The sequence below is a fragment of the Fukomys damarensis genome, unplaced genomic scaffold (genome assembly GCF_012274545.1).
Source record: "Fukomys damarensis isolate Sample0158 unplaced genomic scaffold, DMR_v1.0_HiC HiC_scaffold_21, whole genome shotgun sequence".
Classification (NCBI taxonomy): Eukaryota; Metazoa; Chordata; class Mammalia; order Rodentia; family Bathyergidae; genus Fukomys; species Fukomys damarensis.
The window spans coordinates 32,363,020-32,382,901 of NW_022900933.1; the positions used below are offsets into that span (position 1 = coordinate 32,363,020).

The 19,882-nt window shown below is 52.9% G+C and overlaps 1 protein-coding gene across 1 annotated transcript in view; it reads right to left on the minus strand.

Annotated features, from left to right (window-relative positions):
* Itpk1 (inositol-tetrakisphosphate 1-kinase) overlaps window positions 1–19,882 on the minus strand; it is a 146,415-nt gene that overhangs the window by 58,246 nt on the left and 68,287 nt on the right. The window contains exon 4 of the mRNA XM_033766732.1: window positions 5,835–5,960. Within this exon, the coding sequence (XP_033622623.1) occupies window positions 5,835–5,960 (126 nt within the window). The remainder of the gene's footprint in view (window positions 1–5,834; window positions 5,961–19,882) is intronic.

Below are 19,882 nucleotides of genomic sequence, written 5' to 3' on the forward strand. Positions count from 1 at the left end.
CCCCCCCCCCCCATAGCACAGACCCCATGCCTGCAGCTGCCCCTGAAGCTGACAACAGGGCTCCACCCAGTGTGCAATCACTCTGGGGCCCAGGGCTGTGGCCTTAGGGGTGACGCCCACAATCAAGACAGCTGCCTCTGGAGCTGGACAGGGTGGCTCCCAATGTCAAAGTCTCACACCTCACATGCCATCCAGCATGTTCCTCATGCCGCAGGCAGCCAAGAGGGCTGGCTGGCAAGGGGTGGAGCCAGCGAGGACAGCCAAGTCCCTCCATCCCTGACTGCCCTGCCCCTCAGGCTGCCCTCTCAGGCATGCTCCTCACTGAGGCACATTCATCACCACTGCCTTACTGATTCCGATTACTCTCAAGTCCCCAGAGCCACAGATAAGGCTGCTAGTAGTGGTCCTGCCATGTAATAACCGTGACGTCAGCCGTGTGGCCAAGTGCTCCTGTGTCAGTCCTGTGTGGAGTGGTAATGAGAGCAGCTACTGTAGAGCAGCCAGCACCTCCACACATGCACACAGATGCACGCCCACCCACACACAGCACCCACTCCAGGGGCTATCAGTGCATCATGCATATTCATTTGTTCAATGCTCTTAACAACATTAGGAAATATTTTAATTTTTTTTAAGAAAAAGGAACTGTACAGTACTTGTCCCCTGTCTGCAGAAGTGCGACTTCCCCTACTCCTGCAGTCCCCTGTGGGGCCAGATGGGCCAGTGCAGAATAATAGTCTATGTCACTGTGGGTCACTTCACTGCCTTTTTGTCCCCCTACCAAGGTGACCTGTCAGGCTGCTCAGGCATCCTGGGTCCCGGGCATCTAGCACAGCTACATAGCTGAGCAAAGCTGAGGCTTGAGTCAGACACCAGGCAGCTCAGGGTGGCAGGAGCTGCTTGCCCCAGCATCGAAGCCTGGCCTCGCTCAACCAGCCAGCAGGAAGGCTGTGAAGGCCCTGCCCTCCACGGGCCTCCACAGGAACCTGATCCTGCGATTCCCAGTTCCCCGGAGTGGCAGGCCACACCCTCCCTACTTGTGCCCAGCCCGTCTGCTCCCTGTCCCCTGGCTGGGGGCCACTGGAGAGTGACTGAATGGTGTCACTGATAAAGGGCCAATGAAGCCCAGTGTGCTCTCCCTGCCTCTTTGGGGACAAGTAAAGCATTCCCTTCTCTGACCTGTTTCATTCAAGTGAACACCCGTGTTGCCCTGTCACAGCTGAGGGAGGAGGAGCTTAAGACCACAAGACACCTAGGGCTGAGGACAGATAGGAGTCCCACTGGGCCCTCAAGTCACAAGCTCCCTCTTCATCCAGGAAACGCCCAGCTTGATGACTAACTGGTGTCCCCCACCTGCTCAGAGTTCACCTTGTCTTGGCAACTCCCATCCCCTCCCGAAGGGCCATGCTGCCAATCAGACCTGCTCTTATTGCTACCATCCTGTCCCCCTGATCTCTCTGCAGGAGAAATTCCGAGCACCACAGGCTGGCATGAAAATGCCCTGGGATCTGGCCCTGCCACACCTCCTTCCATTCCTGCTGCTTCCTGTGAGGCTGTGCCTTCTGCCTTATAAACCCTTGCTGCCCATTCCATCTCCCAGCTGCCCACCAGAGCTGGTACCCTGCCCACTGGGTACCCTGCACAAGGCAAGCACTCAGTGTACACCTATGACAAGCACACAGACACCTAGGGCAATGATGGGAATACCAGAGAGCAGATCCACCCCCGACCCTGCCCATGGAGGGGCAGACTATAGGTCCTGATAAGGAATTAGGACCTTCCAAATATGTGAAGAAAAGGAGCAAAGTTAGGAGAGCAGAGGACCAGAGCTATGTCTGATGATCACAGAAAATGCTTTGGGAAGGTCCTTCCCACAGGGGCTGAAGCCCTGTAATGCACAGGCACTGGGGTGAGCAACAGCAGGATGAACAGGTGCTGCGGGAGGGTCAGTGCAGTGAGAGAGGCGGCAACCAGGTCACTCGGACCCATGAGCCACATTAACAATCATGGCATTTAGTTCCACCACACGAGAAAGCACACAGCAGTCGATACTGTGATGAGGGCTGTGTTTCCCTGACTCATCTCTCTGGGCTCTGAGGGCTTTTCCCAGTGCCCTGGCCCACTCTCCTGGAGGGGAGCTCATGTGGATGGTGCTCAGCTCTGTGCAGAAAGCTGTCCTTGGAGAACATATTCAGAGAGGGGTCCAGGAACACTAGGGAAAACTAATAGCTTTTCAGCTGATCCAAATGGAAGAAGCTGTGTAGACAGACTCCAGCCTCCTTCTTCTAATCTCATTCAGGGAAAATCCCTCTGGATCAAGACCACCATAACCCCACGAAGCCAATGCTAGGGCCTGAAGAGGCAGCAGCAGAGGAGGGCCATCCCTCCCACCTGACATAGCACTGGGAAAAACCGCAAGGAGGAGGTGCCCACTGCTCCCCTGAAAAAGCTGTTCAAGGGGCCAGGAGGCCCCTGGGCTTCTGGTCAGCACCACGCACCCACACAGGCCCACATCTGTGCACTGATAACTAAATCTCAGGCAGAGCTGGGGGGCACCAGGCCACTGGCTTCAAATGAACCAAATCATCCCGAGTGTCCCAAGTCAAACCACTACGAGGCTAATCCAAAAGGAAAAAAAAAACAAAACAACAGCACCCCAGGCCCACACCCTCCAACCTGTCCAGCTGGAGAGTCAGAGGGAAGCATGGCCACCCAGCTCAAGAGTTCCCTCTCTGGGGATCAGAGGTCTATGGAAGCATCCCGCTGTGGAACATTCTGGAGCTCTGAAGAACAGCCCAGAAACTCACTTTTTTCCATACATACAGCCTCCAAATACTTCCCAGAGGTGTGAACACTGCTTGGAGAAGACCCTTCAAGCAGAGGCAGGCTGTCTGAATTGTTTTACTAATCACAACAAATGCAGGAAGGGCTGCTTTGCAAACCAAGCCCTGGGCTATGCTTCCCACATCTGAAATTTATTTGCCTCCCTGTCCCTCCCAGTCCCCAAACCACACTAATGTCTTCCCTGTTAATATACCAAGGATAAAAATTAAGAATCTGAAGACAAAGGGCACGGCCCAGGTCAAATGTCAGCCTCAAAGTCCAAGTGGCCTGGTTCTGAGACTTCACCTCTATCTCTGCAGAGGAAGATGACCACGTGAGCATAGACAACACCATGCCTGGTGGCACAGGGATGCTCTTCCATGCCCTCACCATGAAGTCCCTTCCCCCATGTCAGCCACTGCTTGACTCCTCTCCTCCTGGGGCCTCTAGAAAGCCTGGCACACTTCTCCCCAAAGGATTGTTCTCTTCAACAAAGGAGGAAACTTCCTGGCCTTATCAGAGATCTGGCTTCTTACTGAAATACCAACTGCAATGAAAATTTATCCCAGAAATACTGGGGCTACAAGGTTATCCTGAGGCCACCACCCCTAGCTGGAGCCAAATGGGTATGTGACCTAGGTGGGACAGACTCAGGGACCCAGCCAAGACCCTCCCTGGGAAATGTACCCAGTGGCAGGCAGGCAGCCTTCCACTACACAGGGTACCTGTCCCATAACTCCTGGGCACCAGGGCTAGCTGGGGGCCACACCTTCATGGAAAGATGGTGTTGTTCTAACAGAAGGAGCTGTGGAAGCCATACTGGAAGCCCAGCAGCAGGAAGGCACTGTATACACATGGCCCTGACTACCACTGGAATCTCATTTTAATGACGAGCAAACTGTCGTGCAGGGTGGGTGTCAGTCCTGGACTGAGTCAACCTCCCTCTCTAGGGGGCCAGATAGGGATAGCGAGGTTCACCCAGCACAGGTTCAAACCCACCTCACCACTGTCTAATTAGGGAGTCCTGAGCAAGCTGCCCAAACTTCCTACACACACCTGTTTCTTCACCTGTCTGGGGACATCAGAAAATTTTATTGCTCAACAAGCATATGAGTTAATATTTATAAAGTACTTTACAGCAGGGCTTGGTACATCGTTACTGCTCTGCAAATGTTTCCGGCTATAATAATGACTGCCATCATTACATATTGCCCAGCCTGCCCAAACAGCTCAACAGGTCCTCACGAGGCCACCACCCCATTTATTCCACGGGAATCCCTGCCCCAAAGGCCTCTGCTGCTCCCCAGGTCCACTGTGCTCCCCAAAGAACATCACCAGGTGCACCAGACATGTGGAGGCCTCCTGGAAAAGGCCAGGTGAGGCATATGTGGACACATCAGGGATGAGGAAGGGCACTGCTTCAGTGTTCAGCAGCTGGGGCTGCACCCATATTGGTGACAGGGGAGGGGCCCAAGCAGGCAGAGGAGCCACCCTGAGGGATTGTGCAGTGGGTCCACTGAGAAAGTCAAGACTGAATCCTGGCTCTCCCAGGTTCCTGTGGACACCCTACACATACTCCTGACCCCCAGTTTCCTGGTTATAAAACAAAGCAGTCCCGTCCTTCCCAAGAGGCTGCTCAGATTAAACGAGCACAGGGGTGAGTGTTTCTCAGCCTGACCTTCCATGGGACAGGGGCCCAACAAGCTGTCAGTCAAGAAGGCAAGTGTTTCCTGTTTGTCAGTGCTCAAACCCTGGTGCCTGGAGAGCTCCCAGTGCACAGCTAGACTTTGCCAAGTGTGATAGGGATCTCCAGGGAGCTTGCTGGGGCTAGGCACGGTGTTAACACTCGATATCATTGTCTATGTGCTCCACCCCACAGGCCAGGAGATTTTCCTGTGAGCAGCACCCATTTTAAAAATAAGAAAGCTGAAGCTCTACAAAGTTGCAGAGAACCATACCCATGCCTTTCCCATGGCCTCAGCCCCATGAGAAGATACAGCCCAGCAAGTAGGAGGGCCTTTGGGCTACTGGAGGACATGAGCTACATAGGGCACTTCCCCACCCCACTCCAGCTCTGCCACCATCAGGTCACCAGAAGCCAGGAGCAGTTGCAACCGGTCAAAGGCCACTCCCAGGTGGCAAGCAAGACTCTACAGCAGAGAGCTGGCCAAGGAAGCAGGCGAGAGCCACTGGGAAGTGAGCACGGCTAAGGCCTACAGCTCTGACTGCGTGAGAAAGAAGAGCACTGTAGGCAGCACAGCTACTATGCAACAAGAGCCCCTTTGTCCTGATGGAGAGAAATGGATGCCAAGTCCCCAGTTATCACGCAGATGTGTTAGCTCAGGCACCCATCCTGCCAGGAAGGAGGGGGAATAGTCACTATTCTGGTTGCATTTTTGCTGATAATATGACTGTCCTTCATGACCCTGGGCTGATTCCCAGAAGAATCACATTTGTCCACAGAAGGGAACACACAGGGTAGGCCAGTGGCAGTGGTAACAGCTGGCCAGCATGAAAGCTCCAAGGTGGCCAGTGAGTCGCTGTGGGGTCAGGACCAGGGAGGTTGCTGAGAAAATAAGTGGGGAGCAGGAAAGAGCCAAGGGGACTCAACACAACATCTCAAGCCATTCTCAACAAGGAGCCTGCAGGGTCAAGGCAACGAGCAGAGAGGGAGGACTCTTCACCAAGGCACAACCTAGTTCAAGGCCCTTGAGGTCCCTCTGCTCCCCAAGGGCCCCACGTCAATCTGAAGACAGAGCCACTGTCAGGGCTGAGCACCCATGCCAAGGATGTGGAGCCCACATCATCACGGCCTGGGTGGCAGGGGTGTATATACCCTGGGTGCCTGTCCTGTGAGACCAAGGCCTCACTTGCAGAGAAGCACCTGCCAGGAAGCCATGTCCTGCCAGTGGCAGAACCACTTCTGTGGATGACAGGTTGAGTAAGCCACTACAGCTTGGTCTGTAGCTTACAGCAATTCCCAGGCCTGCACTCTGCCCATCTTCACTCACCTGGAACCTGTGCACCAGCTCAAGGGACTGGCTGTCATTCTGGTCAGCTTCGAGGATGACATCAGTCAGCTTGTGGATGATGACGTCCAGAGGCCCCTGCTCCTCAATTGGCCGGCTGAGGTTCAGCTGTGAGGTGGGAACAAAGATGAGGGCGACAACTTTAGTACCTGCATCTGCTTCCCCTTTTACTGACTGCCCTGAGCCCCCAAGGATGCTCATGCCTGCACAGACACCGAGAGGAAGAAGCATACCAGGCTCTCCACTGAGGCAAGACAGGGCCCTCAGGGTCCCTCTGCTCCAAGTGCAAAACTGAATCCCCTCACCAACTTTGTGCAAAATGTGGGCAGGACTGACAGGAACAGCCCAAAAGCCCCATTGCTTGAATCTCTCACCAACTCCTTGATTTGCACTTCTGGTCCCCGTAACCTATGCCACTCAGGGGCAGAAAACACCTACACAAGCAAGCAATGCTCTAAAACAGTGGTATAGAAAAAGCATTTATTAAATACGTCTCATCTGCCCAACAACTTGGGGAAACGGCTCAGAAATATTAAGTAAAATGACTAAAGTCACACAGCCTAAACAGAATGAAGTGAATCTGAGTGAATACTCTTTCCAAGTAACCACAGAAAGTCTCAACAAAACTGTAGTCCTGGAAAATGAAAGAGCTGCTGGCTCGAGGACCCAGCCAGACTTGCACTGGTCTGAGATGTGGGCTCCTGGTGAGCTGCAGAGGAGAACAAGCTGCCCGCAATCAGGGTAGTACTGCTCAAGCTGCTCCACAAGGGAGTGTGTTTATTTTTTCAAGAACCTGGGCTTGGAGAGATCAGTCCCCAGGGGAGCCAGAGCTGCTGGCTGATAGTCGGAATCACCTGATCCCAAGCCAGGAACACCTGCCAGCAGCGAGGGCAGCCTGACACCGCACTTCCTGAAGGACCAGATGTCTGCCGCCAGCACACGGTCACTACCACCTGCAAAGCCTGGCCCACGGAGGCTATGGCGCCAGCCCGGCACCCGGCTGACCCCCTGCATGGCTCAGCAGAGACCAGAGAAGGCCAAGAGCCCCACCCTACCTCATCTCTGCCCAACTGCACCTCTCTCCGGACTCAAGAGCTCACTCTCCATGGTCAAATGACAGCTAAAAACGATCATCCCAAGCCGGTATTGTGCTCACAGTTTACATGTGCCTGTTCTGTTTTATTTCCAACCACTGTGAGAAATGATTTTACAATGGAAAAAGTGGGGAACAGAGACTTAATACCTACCTGGGACCTTGGTAAGAGGAAACAGAGGAGCCGGGATGCAAATCTGCCCACCCACCCACATCCCTTCTCTGGCCCAGTGCCCCCTCGGTGCCCTGGGAGGCCGGGTTCTACAGCCACAACCACCAGCCAAGTCAGGATATCCAGGGCCCCAGCAGAAGATGGGAAGGAGGGAGCAGTTGGGTGTTTATTTGGCCATCTTCACGCTTCTCGCACTCTCCTGGCCCCTGCCACCTGTTAAATTTTCTGGCAGCAACCACAGCCCCTCTCCCAAGACAGCTTATCTCTATAGCTACAGTTACATTTTTGGTCCTCTTGTCCCCCAGGCCTGGGAGTAGTAACAGCTCAGCACACTTGTTCACTCTGGGGCACTTTGTTCCTTGTGGACTCCTCAGGTCCCACCCATACCTTGGTACACGTAGCTTATTTTAACTCTTTTCAGAATGTACCAGTCCTTTCCTGCTGAGCTTCTTAACTCCTCTCCTTTGTTGTTCACCCAGCAAAATGTTAAGGGATCTCCCCTTTTTAAGGGGGAAAAAATAAGGCCAGAGACCTCACAATGAGATGGAAGAGTATGTTTGTCTCCCCATGGTGATGAGCCTGTGTACAATACAAAACAAAACAGCAAGACCCAGATGACTGAGGCACTGACTGCACCTTCTGGGTGAGGGCAAGGGGCATGTCCCACGTGTCTTCTTGAGACAAGTGCACGTTCACCCTCACAGTGAGCCCAGGAGCTAGGGACAACCTTCTCCCTTCCCAGACCAAGACACCAACCACCCAAGATGAAAAAAAAAAAAAAATCAATCAAACCAAGCAACGGGATGTGGACAGACACCAAGCAGCAAAGCCCCTGTGTCAGCTTCTGCTGAGCTGCCAGCTGGCCTGGGTTTGCCATTCCTCTGGTCTCAGTTTCTCCTCCAGTGAAAAGGGAAAACTTCAAGGGCCTTTCTGTCTCAATCTGCTGACTTCATATTACAGTGTGTCCTGACCCAACCCCTCTTCTCCAAAAAAAAGCAGAATCTGAAGGAAGGCAGAGAAGTCAGTGAGAAGAGGTAGAGAAGAGAGGGGACTCTTAGGTGCCAACCCTTCCTGCTGTACTCCACTATGACAGGCACACATGTAATAGGAGGCCAATATTTTCAGGCCAAGACAGCTACAAATACAGTGACACTGGGCACAAACCACAGGGCTGGCACAACCACATCTGTCACCCACATCCCCAAAGACAACCTCCTGGGTCTGTGTGTAGCATCAGAGACAGAAATCAGCCTGAGAGGTGTGGTGGCACAGCCTCAAGAGGCCGAGGCAAGAGGATCACCATGAACTCAAGCCAGCCTGGGATACGCAGTGAGTTCAAAGCCGATCTGAAATATATAGTGAAACCCTGTCTCAAAAAGTCAAAAGAGAGGCTGGGAATTTAGCTCAGCAGTTCCATCACCTGCCAAAAGAAAAGAAATCAACCAGGGAGGAGTCAGAAGTCCTGAGAATTTGGGCAGGAGGTGGGCAGAGGGACACCTCTGGTATCAGCCTAAGGCATGTGGACCTGACAACCGTAGGCTGTTTGGAAAATAATCTCTGTGTGTGCTCCTGGGCACTCTGCTGAAGGTAAACAGTTGAGATCTGGAAGCCAGCCATTTTTCTCTGTGTATTTTCCAAGCATTTTTATGCCAGTAAAACCCTTTCACGAGAACAGTAACTTGGGACATGCACCAGGCCTAGCCACTATCCAGCTGCCGTCTCATCCAGCATCTTTGCAGGCCATAAGTGGGGTCACTGTGGCTCTAAATAAAAGCTCTTCAAGCATCTCATTTTCCCAAATGGCCAAACATGACACCTCACTATGAAAGACTCTGTTCCCCTGAAAACACCTCACCGGAGCCTCAGGCTCCTCATTGGCTGGAAAGGAGGCAACCGGGCCTCCATGTGGGTAGACAGTGCATCATGGGACAGCAGGCTTGGCTGCAGGGGAGGGGGCTCTAGGGAGAGGACGCTCCAGAAGAAGGGACACTGCAGAGGCCTCCAGACTTGGTAGGAATGGGCGCCTGGGAAAAAGCAAACTCAACACAAGTTTGTCATTCTGTGTTTCTGACCACACTCTGCCCCCAGAAAAGAGAACATTTCCAGGGACGCCTTGTTCTCTGCTGAAGAAGGGATCCGATTTGTCCCTCTCAGCAAGGAGTGAGGGTGTCTTGATGAAAGGGCCACCCGCTGGGGCCAGAGAAGGGCTGTGGGCACTCACTCCGTTTCCAAGTCACGCCATCCTGTGAGGCAAATGCTAGACACTGCTCTGTGCAGCATGCAAGGTTCAGAATTGGGAGAGAACAAGGGGCCAGTGTTTCCTTAGTCACAAAGGCAGCAAGGCTTGGGGGAGAGGGGTGCTGGGAGGAGATGGGACAAAAGCCGGCAAACTCCAGTGGCCCAAGAGTGACCGCTGGCTTCCAAAAGGATTAACCCAATAGTGCCCACCCCAGTAAACAAGGTGAGCCCGGCCAACACTATGCCCTGTCCCCTGCACCTGGAACTAGGGAGGGCCATGTGCAAGCCAGGCCTGGGAACCACCTAGCCCCACTGAGCATCAACTGGGGAAGGTCATTAACCACTCCACACCAGTTCCTCCATTCACAAAATGAGGACACGAGTGACTCCTCCCTACACCTCACAGGGCTGTTTGCTTCTGAGAGGAAAAGTTCAATCCTTTTTCACACTTCCCTACTCATCCCATCCCAGATGGAAGCACTTGTGGCTCCCTTGTCTCACCTATATCCCCAGGCTCCCAAATACACAGCCACTTCTTTAACCCACTGTTTCTGCAGGACTGAGGCAAATGCCTTGCACCCGCATGCTTGGCTGCTCATCACCTCTGGCTTTGGTGTCCCTCACCACCACACTCGTGGCATCACAGGATCAAAGCAGCGCAAGGCTGCTGCGAAATACCTACAGCTTCCTGGACAGCCTACACAGGCTGCCATGGCTGAGGCTCACATAGCTATGACTAGGAGTCAGGTGAGGATGCCTGCAGGACCAACATCTTCTCGAAACCTTGACTTCATCTCTGAAGCACAAAGCCTCACCAACAGAGCTCTGGCCCACAGCTCCTGCACACTTACTCTGTGCAAGGCTCTGCTCTGAGCCTTTGCATGCAGGGGCTCCTACATTTCTCACGGCTATCTGAGGCAGAGCCCGTGAGAGGGGCACAGTGGTTAAATGAGGGCAGGAGGTCTCACAGTTTCAGGTGCATTATTATCAGTACCTCATACTCTATCCGCTGTGGTATTTCCTTCTCCTTGCTATTCACATTCCTACTGACGAGGGAGGCTCCCTGGTGTTATGCCAATGACAGCCCAACACAGGCCAAAAGATGAATCTGCAAAGCCTCAGTCACTTCTACTGGCTAACATAAGAACCCTCCAAGTACACACTGCCACACCACAACTTGCTGTCCCTAGTGATAAGGACCAGTCTTTATGAAGTGCTTATTTTAGGCTACACACTATGCTAACGAACACTGACTCCATGGGGCACATTTGAGGAACCAGAGTCATGGGGGCTAGTGACATACCCGAGGGTGTGGAGTTACAGTACCATGGAGATCCAGTTTCTTGAACAGCCCAAAAGCTATAGAAGCAGCAGAGTGGGAAACCCAGTTTTCTTTCTTGCCAAGGCCAGACCATTACCCTCCACACTGAGGAGCATCCCAGGTGCCTGGGGTTTCTCTTTGTCCCCTTCGTCTCTGATGCATCCTGTGGTATGGAGTGTTTTCAGCTGTGGCTTCAAATAGAAGCCACCTCGTCAAGTTTTGCCTCGGCCAAGGGTAAAACAAATGACCCGTATGAAACGGTGACAAGGTGTAGGCCTGGTATACGCTTCTTGCCCTCCAAAAGTCCAAGGATCCAGGACAGAACTGCCACGCCTAAGTTTACAGCCTCAAAGGCACATGCAGACAGACCTCAAGAAGGAGAGGATGGGTCTGGGCCCTGCACTGAAAAACTCAGAACAGAGTGAGACCTCTGCAGAGTCAGTGCCAAGGTGCATCTTTCCAGGACTTCATCCCAAAGCAAGCTCAGGGAGGAGACGGGGGTTTTCTGCACACACAGTTCACTCCCATAGGAGTTCCATGTGTTCCTCAGTGAGGTCAGGAGGAGAAGACCTGCACCTGGCCACTAAGACCAGAAGGCTGCACCAAGGACAGCACCCCAAACCAGGGAAGAAGAGTAACCTTCCCCAGTTTCTCAGTAACTGCTTTCCAATTACTAGGGTAACAGGAAGCCAAAAGCAACTTGGCCAAGGCAGAAAAGTGGACAGCTATTCACCCAAGAAGATCAAGGGCCAAGGTGACTCAACGGCCTGATGATAACAGTGGTTTGTGAGCCAATCTTATTTCAAAGGGCCACAGAGCCACCCAGCAAGCATGACCCCTTAAGAACAGGAATGACCCCATGTTCTCAGGAGTTAAGGAAGTTTTGGCTGTGCCCGGTGCTGGAGAGCAGGTTCGAGGGCAGATGAAAGGATAAACACACCTATCTCCTCTGACACAGAGCCTACTCCTGGGAAGCTGGACTAAGGAAAGGGTGTGCACCCAAATGCCACTTCTGGACCACAGAGGCCATATGGAAAGAACAAAGACCCAGAACAGAGCAGGCAGCATGGTGATGGCATAGCCATTGTGGGGGCTTATTAAAAGACACTGAGATGAAGTCAAGAGGTCTCGGGGAAAACAGGGGTGTGTGCTTATATTTCAGTCACACGACACAGTGTTTGTCATGAAAAACACTGGAGAGGAAACAAGGAACGTGACAATGGGAGGACTGTGCAGACAGGAGCCCCTTTCCTGGCCACAAGGCAGTGCTGTACTTCCTGGTTCTCTGGTAAGCAGGTGGGACCAGATCTGGCCAGTGACCTGTGGGAGAAAGTGGCCCCGTCACTTCCTGGGCAGACCCCTAATGACAGATTTGAGGGCCTCTGGGCTCTCTTTTCCCCTGGCACCAGCCCAGCTACCTCCCAGACAGACACTCATGCTCTGAGTGCAGATGATGGACACAGCCCCTGATGGCCCCGTGGACAGTACACATGTGTGAGATAACTTACAGGTCTAAGCTACCCCGACTTGGGTCACTGGTGAATACAAGGTTGCCTCGTCTGTCCTCACTGATAAAGATAGGTACCCAACACCAAGTTTTTCTTCTTTCATTTGTCGAAACAAGTGTGGAAAGGATGGGGAATGGGGTTTGGGTTTTGTTTGGTCTGGTTTGTTTTTTGAGATAAGATCTTCCTATGTAGACCTGTCTGGGCTTCAAATTGTGATCCTCCTGCCTCAGCCTTTCAAGTGCTAGGATTATAGGTGTTTGCCACTGTGCCCAGACCAACTAGGGTCAAGTTAAAGTTTAATGTTCAGATGAAACAAGGATTTATTCTGTAAGGAAAATTAGTTGCCTAATCCATTAGGATCAGAAGGCAGAAACTGTGAACAGAGTAAACCATGAATCCGGGTATATCCCAGCACATAGAAAAGCAGCCCACAGTCTTCTCAGTGTCTGCCTGCTGAGCCCCTTAATCCAGTGCGCCTTGGCCAAGCAGGCTTCTTTACCTTTATTACTGCTCAGTGTCTCTGCTGAGACAGAGTGGACGAGAACTAAACCCTCTCTCTGTCGCTAGGCACATCCCTTCTTGTCCTAAGGGGAAAGCACAAATCACAGGCTAGAAAAAAGAGGGGAGAGTGGGGAGGGGAGGCTGGTAGATCTGGAGCCACACAGAGGGGAGACATAGGCCACACAACAAAGTCTGATTGTATTGTGTCTGTGTGGAGAGGAGGTGGTGAGATCTCCTGTTGCCCAGCCTGGGGAGGAGATCGCAGGGTCCTCTTGCCCCCAGCACTCCCTTCTCTGTGATTTGCCAGCTCTTCTTCCTGAGCCACCCAAGCTCAGAGGCCTGCTCCCAGGCAGAAGGGTATCACAGGGGCAGAAGGCAGAGCTGAGTGTCCCACTGCGCAGACCTGGGGAGAGAATGGCCCAGCCCAGGGAATGTTTCCTCACCTGCAAAAAGAGGGTAAAGACATGCCCTTCCTACAGCCCTCTCCCCCGATCATGGAGAGTAGACTGTCTCCAGCTAAAACTGAGCCCTCTCTAGCCTTGTGTGGCTCTGCACTAGCACATTCCTAACAATTCCCCCAACCACCAGGACCCCTGCACCCACCAGATGTGGAACTAAGCAGTCTACTCATGGTGACCATTTACAGATGAGGTCAGGAGGCAAAACCACTGAGCTGAGCTTGTATAACCAGGAAGCATGGACATTGGCCTGCCACCCATATACCCAGGTCTCTATCTCCTATGCACTCTGCTTTCTTCAGGTAGAAGAAGGGCTGGGAGCACAGTTGGCCAGGCACCTTCCCCTAAAATGACAGGCAACTACAATATGGCCTAAAATATGGTCTGAGTGGCCCACCTGCCAGAGCCAGAGGCTGCAGCCTCTGCTCTCCACTTTGGACTCACAGGATTTCTCAAGCAGCTTTGTCCACAGCTCTAGAAGAAGGGGGCAATTCTGAAACCTCCGCAGGAGGAACCAGACCTTTAAGTGTGTGTCAGAAAGCACAATAGTATAGGAGTATCACAAGCACAATTAGCTCCTGGACTGTGGGTCAGTCCACCCTGACCTACACATGTGGCCAACACATGGGGCACTCTTTGTAGTTACCAAAAACTAATAAACCAAGCCCATCAAGAGGGGGCAGGTTGAATTACTCATGGTAATCCACACGGTGGAACACTAGACCACCAACAAAAAGCTTGAGAAGTGATCTCAGAGAAGGAGCAGGGCCCCAACTGCGGGGTGCTATGAAGCAAGGGCTCACGTAGGCATCTCCTGTATGTGCACAGGCGATCTCAGGGCACCACCATGGAACCAGTAAGAGCAGCAGGGGATGAGAAACAGGAGCCTGTAGGCCTGGGGGGAAGAGAGGCTTCTCATGCTGGTGAAATGTCTTGAGATTTCCAAATTACCAAGTGAACAGAATATAGGACAAGCACACATTTAGGGTCAGAAAGGCCCGGGTTCAATCCAGCCAGTATGTGACATACACTGGGCACCTGCTGTATACCAGGCCCAGCTCCAGGCACTTCACGTGAGTTACATCATTTAACCCTCGCTAGGACTTGCAAAGCAAGAGTCTCACTGGGACCCCATGCCTATGGTGACCGTGGGACTCTGGTCTCCAGGACCGGAAACTGTAGAGGACTGCAGGGCAGGCTCTCTGCTCTCTATCCCTCCAGTGCCTTCTCAGCCACAGTCTTGGGGGAGCCTCCACCCTGAATGTCAAACAGGAAGTGTCTTTCAGGCTCAGGAGACCTTCTGGATGCCTGTCGGGATTGAAGCAGCCTGGCCTGGCTGGGTTCGCCCCACTGGTGAGCTACAGAATCCTCCTCAGCCTGTACCTCTGCACCCTCACAAGGTGAAAACTATGTCTTGTTCCTTCCTATGGTCTGGGTGGTCTGGCAAGGTGTCCAGCTGTGCCATGGGCCAGCCAGCTTGCACTGAACTGAACTAGTTCCCTGAGGCTAGAGACTCATATCTTCCACCCACCCACTTATCCATTCAATATGTCCCTTACGCTTACACAGCCACCTCTCCAAGCAAATGTTTTCCCCATCTTGCATTGAGGAAATGTGGACTGACAGAGATTTAGTAACTCACAAAAGGTCACTGCTAGGAAAGGGCAGGCCCAAATACTCTCTGAGCACAAATTCTCACCCACTTCCTTCTCTCCTGTCACCTCCTCACTGGTCTTCAGTACCCTGCTCTCCTCACCACCAGCCAGGCCGGAATCCCGCTTCTAGGCTAGTGGTGGGGGGTGCTCCAAGGGGTACCACTGGAGAAGTGCCCAGTCGATGAATCCTCCAAGTCCCAAGTGGCCTCAGGAATAAGTTGCAGATAGTCATGAGCTGGCAGAGAAGAAAACTCGGAGTCTCTAGAGCAAAGAGCAAGTAAGGACACTGGAGCCTGCCCAGTTCCAGTCCTTGAACTTGTCCCTTGTGCAGAATATATGGCTCATGGGGCACTGGAGAAGCACAGTGGCTTTCCAGCAGCTAGCAGGCCACAATTCCCAGGGACTAAAGGTGCCACAGCCCCCACAGCAACCACAAAAGAGGCAAGGAAAGGGGCCAGCCCCTGATCACTGACACAACTTCCTAGGCCTCATCTTGTCCCCCTAAGAGGACAAGAACATCCGGAGGAACCCTGCCTTTGGGTGTCCATCCAGGGTCAAACATAAGGATCAGACAGCCACCAGACAAGGACTCTCCCAAACCCAAGACAGCAAAGAGAGGGCAGCAGATGGAACAACTGCCAATGCCCTAGATATTGGCTTCCTCAGCACATCTGAACAGCACAACTGGGGAGTGAGCCGTGGCAAGGTGTGGACTTCTCTCAGAGCTCCAGCCAGGAGAACTCAGAAGTAGCCACTGGGCTGCCTGTCTCCTTGCATCCCCATGGGGACTTCCCAAGGCCTGGCTCACAGCTGCCCTCCCAGAAAGCACACTGGAGCTGCCTGATGCTCTCTGCACCTCCCACCCAAGCCTCATACAAACCACGCGCTGGCTCTGCAGATGTGGTGAGCGAGGGTGATGAAGGGCTCTGTTCGAGCCCTGGGGGAGTGTGTGTGCCCAGCACAGCAGGCTGGAAAAGGCACAGAACAGGAGGCAGCAGGTCCCGCTTGACAGTTCTGAAAACATCACACACACAGCGACAGCAGCCCTGCCTGCTTCCACCCTTTATCTAGGATTCAAGTAAGAGGAAGTGCTGCTGCTTCACAAATCACCCACAAAAGCTGCTCTTTATTCTGTTCAGGTTTTCTCCAGACTGAGCTCTCTCTTTCCTAGGGCTGTTTTTGTTCCTCTGTTCACCTATTTGGTAACTTTTGTGACTGATGTAGTGCCCACTGTAGTAAAGTCATGGTCACATTCGAGTAAGGTGGCCCTTAATCCAACATGACTGGTATGCTTGCTAAAAAGGGACATCTGGACACTGAGGACACACAGGGAGAACACCATGAAGGTGAAGGCGGAAATCAGGGTGACGCATCCACAAATCCTGGAAGGCCAAAGATCATCAGCAAAGCACCGGCAGGGCAGGGACAGGCCTGAAACAAATTCTTCCTTGTAACCTCAGAAGGAAGCAGCACTGCCCACATCTCAACCTCACACTTCCGTTCTCCAGAACTGCAAGACAATAAATGCATGTCCGCTGTTGAAGGTACTTTGTGGCACTTTGTGACAGCAGCCCTGGTACACTCGAGACCTCACCAAGGAAGCAACATCTCAGTTGAGATCTAAATGAGAAGGAACCAGAGAGATCTGAGCAGACGGTTCTGAGCAAAGAGGAGAGCAAGGGCAGTGGGTGCCGGTCTAAGCAGCATCAGGGAGACCAGGGTGGGCTGTGCAGAGCCTGCCAGGGCACAACAGAAGCTGGTGCTCCAAGGTGGAGGGAAGCCCCTGAGGACCATCACAGGGGAGCTGAGGGCTCTCGGTTCCCTCTAAAGAGACCACTCGGTTAAATAAGCCAACACACATGAGCAGCCAGGACCTTCCCTCTACAATATGGAAACACGTAATCCATGGCAGCTGAACATGAGTCTGGGACAAAAACTTTTAAAATCACAGTGCTTTGAAGAAAGTGCCAGGCCCCTGACCCACTGTGTAAACCAGGGCCATCATCTTCCCTGTCTGCAGCCCAGGGCCTTGACTTTAAATGCGGATCACGGTCCATGCCAAGACTGCAGGGCTGCTACAAGCTGGTGGTAAAACAGCTGCTCAACCCCAAAAGATCCCACTTCTCTACCCTAACCTTCTCCCTCTCCTCCGCCCTGGCCTGAGGCCCAGGATATTTTTTGTGCTGACAGGGAAAAACATATCCCTGCGTCAAATGTTTCCTTTATCTCCATCCTCCTCCCAGAATGGCAACTGGCAGCCCCCACTGTAAGTGGCTAAGAATTCTCCAAGCCCAAAATACTCTGTGTCCATCCTCTGCGACAATAAAGTAGGAAAACTTGAGTCAAATTTCTACAAAGTCTGCATGGCTTCTTTTTTAAGCCTGAAGTCTTATTCTTTCTATATTCATTTCTCCTCAGTCCAAAAACAGCATCCCTTGAGACAATTTCCAACCTAGAACTTAATATAATATTGATGATGAAAGAGTATTACCAAAAAAACATTTTTTTAACATTCCATGAAAAAGAAGAGTTCAGTACTCAGAATCATTTACAAAGATGTCAGGTTGTGTAGGCCTCCCTGTAGGACCTCACTGTCACTTTATCACGCCCATGTGTCTGAAGACAGGCAATGTGAAACCCTTCTTTGCTTGTTTGGGAGAGATCCCAGTGACAAAGCCAAGTCAGAGGATTTGAGACCTAACCACATCTGAACCCCACCGGCAAGGGGAAGAAGTCCCCGGGGATCAGCCACACGCACTGGGAGGCAGCTTGATACCCTTGAATACCTTCCAATTAGCCACATCCTGGAGGACATACATCAACCCAGCTCCAGCTGTGATGCTGGCGAATCTCTAAGACTCATGATGGGACGATGCTATTCTGCAGACTCTAATGCACTCTATGGCTCTGAACAGCTGCTCTGACCCTCAGGGCAGCAGGTGATAAGACCAGCACAGGTCACGTACCCTGTGAAGCCAGCCCTTCTCTCTGAAGAGTGAGCCTGGGGCCTTCAGCCATGGGCAAAGAGGTACAATCTCCCCGGGCAGCAGGCATGAGCAGCTGAGAAGGCCTAGCTTCGTCGATGCCAACAGGAATCAGGGAAAGCAAGCACGCACACGCCCTGTGTGGCACGAGGAAGGCACCGGCCTGGGACTGCTCAGGTCTACGGATGAAACCTGTGTGCTGATGCCAGATGCTGTTCAGAGGCCTGTGGCTGTGTGTCATTTGTTATCACTGCAGTCCAGGAGGTAAGAGGAGGACCTTGGGTCATCTCACCAGGCCTCAGATGAGCAGGGCAAGGTCAAGGAAGGTTTCCTGCTGGGGCTGATGACAAATCAAGTGCTGCGCTAGCACCACTGTGCCTTAGAGCAACTCCAAAGAAAAAGCCACTGAACCAGTGAGCTCCAGCTTCCTCAACTGTGAAAAGGAGAAGAGAAGCTGTCTGGAGTGGCAGGGTCACCTCTGGGCACCTTGGGGACAGTTCCTCACCAGAACAGGCACCACTCCCAAGGCTCAGAGTCCAGTTCCTTCCACCAGTCCCAAGCATGAAAGGGAAAGCACTCAGTAATAAGCATCCAGCACCCCCAGGGCCATGAGGGCTGGCAGTTGGGAGGGGGCTTCGGCCTGAAAAACCTGAACATGGGCTATGTAACAGGTGAGGCCACATCATAACTAGCTCAAGAACCACTGGAGAGGCCCCGGTCAGAAGGGGAGGCATCTGAGGACAGGGAGTGGGCTGTCAGGAGAGAGGAGGGTGACAGGGGGTGGGGGACTAACAGTCTTCATGGCTGGGAACTGCAGGCGAGAGCACAGACTGGTGAGGGCATATACAAGACTTATTCCACTCAAGGGCTTGGGTAGAGCACTGGTGGGCAGCCTTTCTCTAAAACCAGGAGGACTAGCAGAGAACAAGCAAGCTCTGATACTGAGGCCCCATTCAATTGTGTACCCCTAACGAAGTCTAACACTTCCCTGTGGGCCCCACCTAATTCCTGGCCTGACATCTTCCTACCCTGCCCTCCCTCAGCATCTTGCCAAAGCCACACAGCACCTGCAGTAACCAGGAATCCCTATGGCAACCACTCTCTCCATCCTTACAGAAGCAGGAAGACTCTGGAAAGTCCACACCAACCGTGGGCAAAGCCACTGCGCTCCCTGGGATGCATGCAGGACCCTGAGTTCCTTGATTCTGACTGAGAAAGTTCTCCATTCCTCTGGGAACCCTGCTCTTACCTGCACTGAGGAATGGAAATGGAGGCAGGCTCCTCACCACTGTCCACCCAGCATGGGATGCTGTGCCTGCTGTGCTTCTGGAGGGCAGGGCCTCTTGCCTGTGCACCCCTTGGACACTGGCATATCCCGCGGGAGGTAAGGACTCAGAATGCCTATGGCTGGCTGAGCAGACACAAAATGACCCACCATGGAGGGTCAAATGAGAAAATGAGATAAGACCCACAGCAGTGGACACACTGGGGCAGGCAGATGGACTAGTCACGTCCGCGGAAGTCATGAGGCAGCCAGCATGGCTCCCTCCGCCCTGGCATCCTGGCCCTCATTGCCATCCCGCTCCCCTAGGGCATGGTAGGCCTTTCCTTCTCAGCCCCATCCAGACAGCCTCTGGGCACCTCCTGCTTTGCAACCTCTGTCTCCTCCACTTGCTCCAGTGTCTCCAGGACAGTGGCCTGCTCTCCTCTGCCCCCATTCCCTTTCAACCACAGAAATTCACTTAGGCTCTCACCTCACCAGGCTCTGCTATGAGAGACCCTGGACACACCATGCCACATCACCTTCATTCATTCACACCCAGAACCAGTGTTCCCCACACTCAACACACCCCAGGGAAAGAGGGGGCCCTCCAAGGCTGCCACAGTGGGTCATGGATCATCGAAGCAAAAGCAAACAGAGGTTCCTCCAGAATGACTCAAGGGTGGTGAGGTCACAAGGGCTGGCTGATCTGCTCAGAGGCTGTGGCAGGTGAGCTGAACCTTGAAGGATGTGGGGCCACCTTCTCTATCACCATGGGCGGGCACAACTGCACACATACAGAGGGAATCCCAAGAAAGCAGTTCAGACCAATCCCCAGA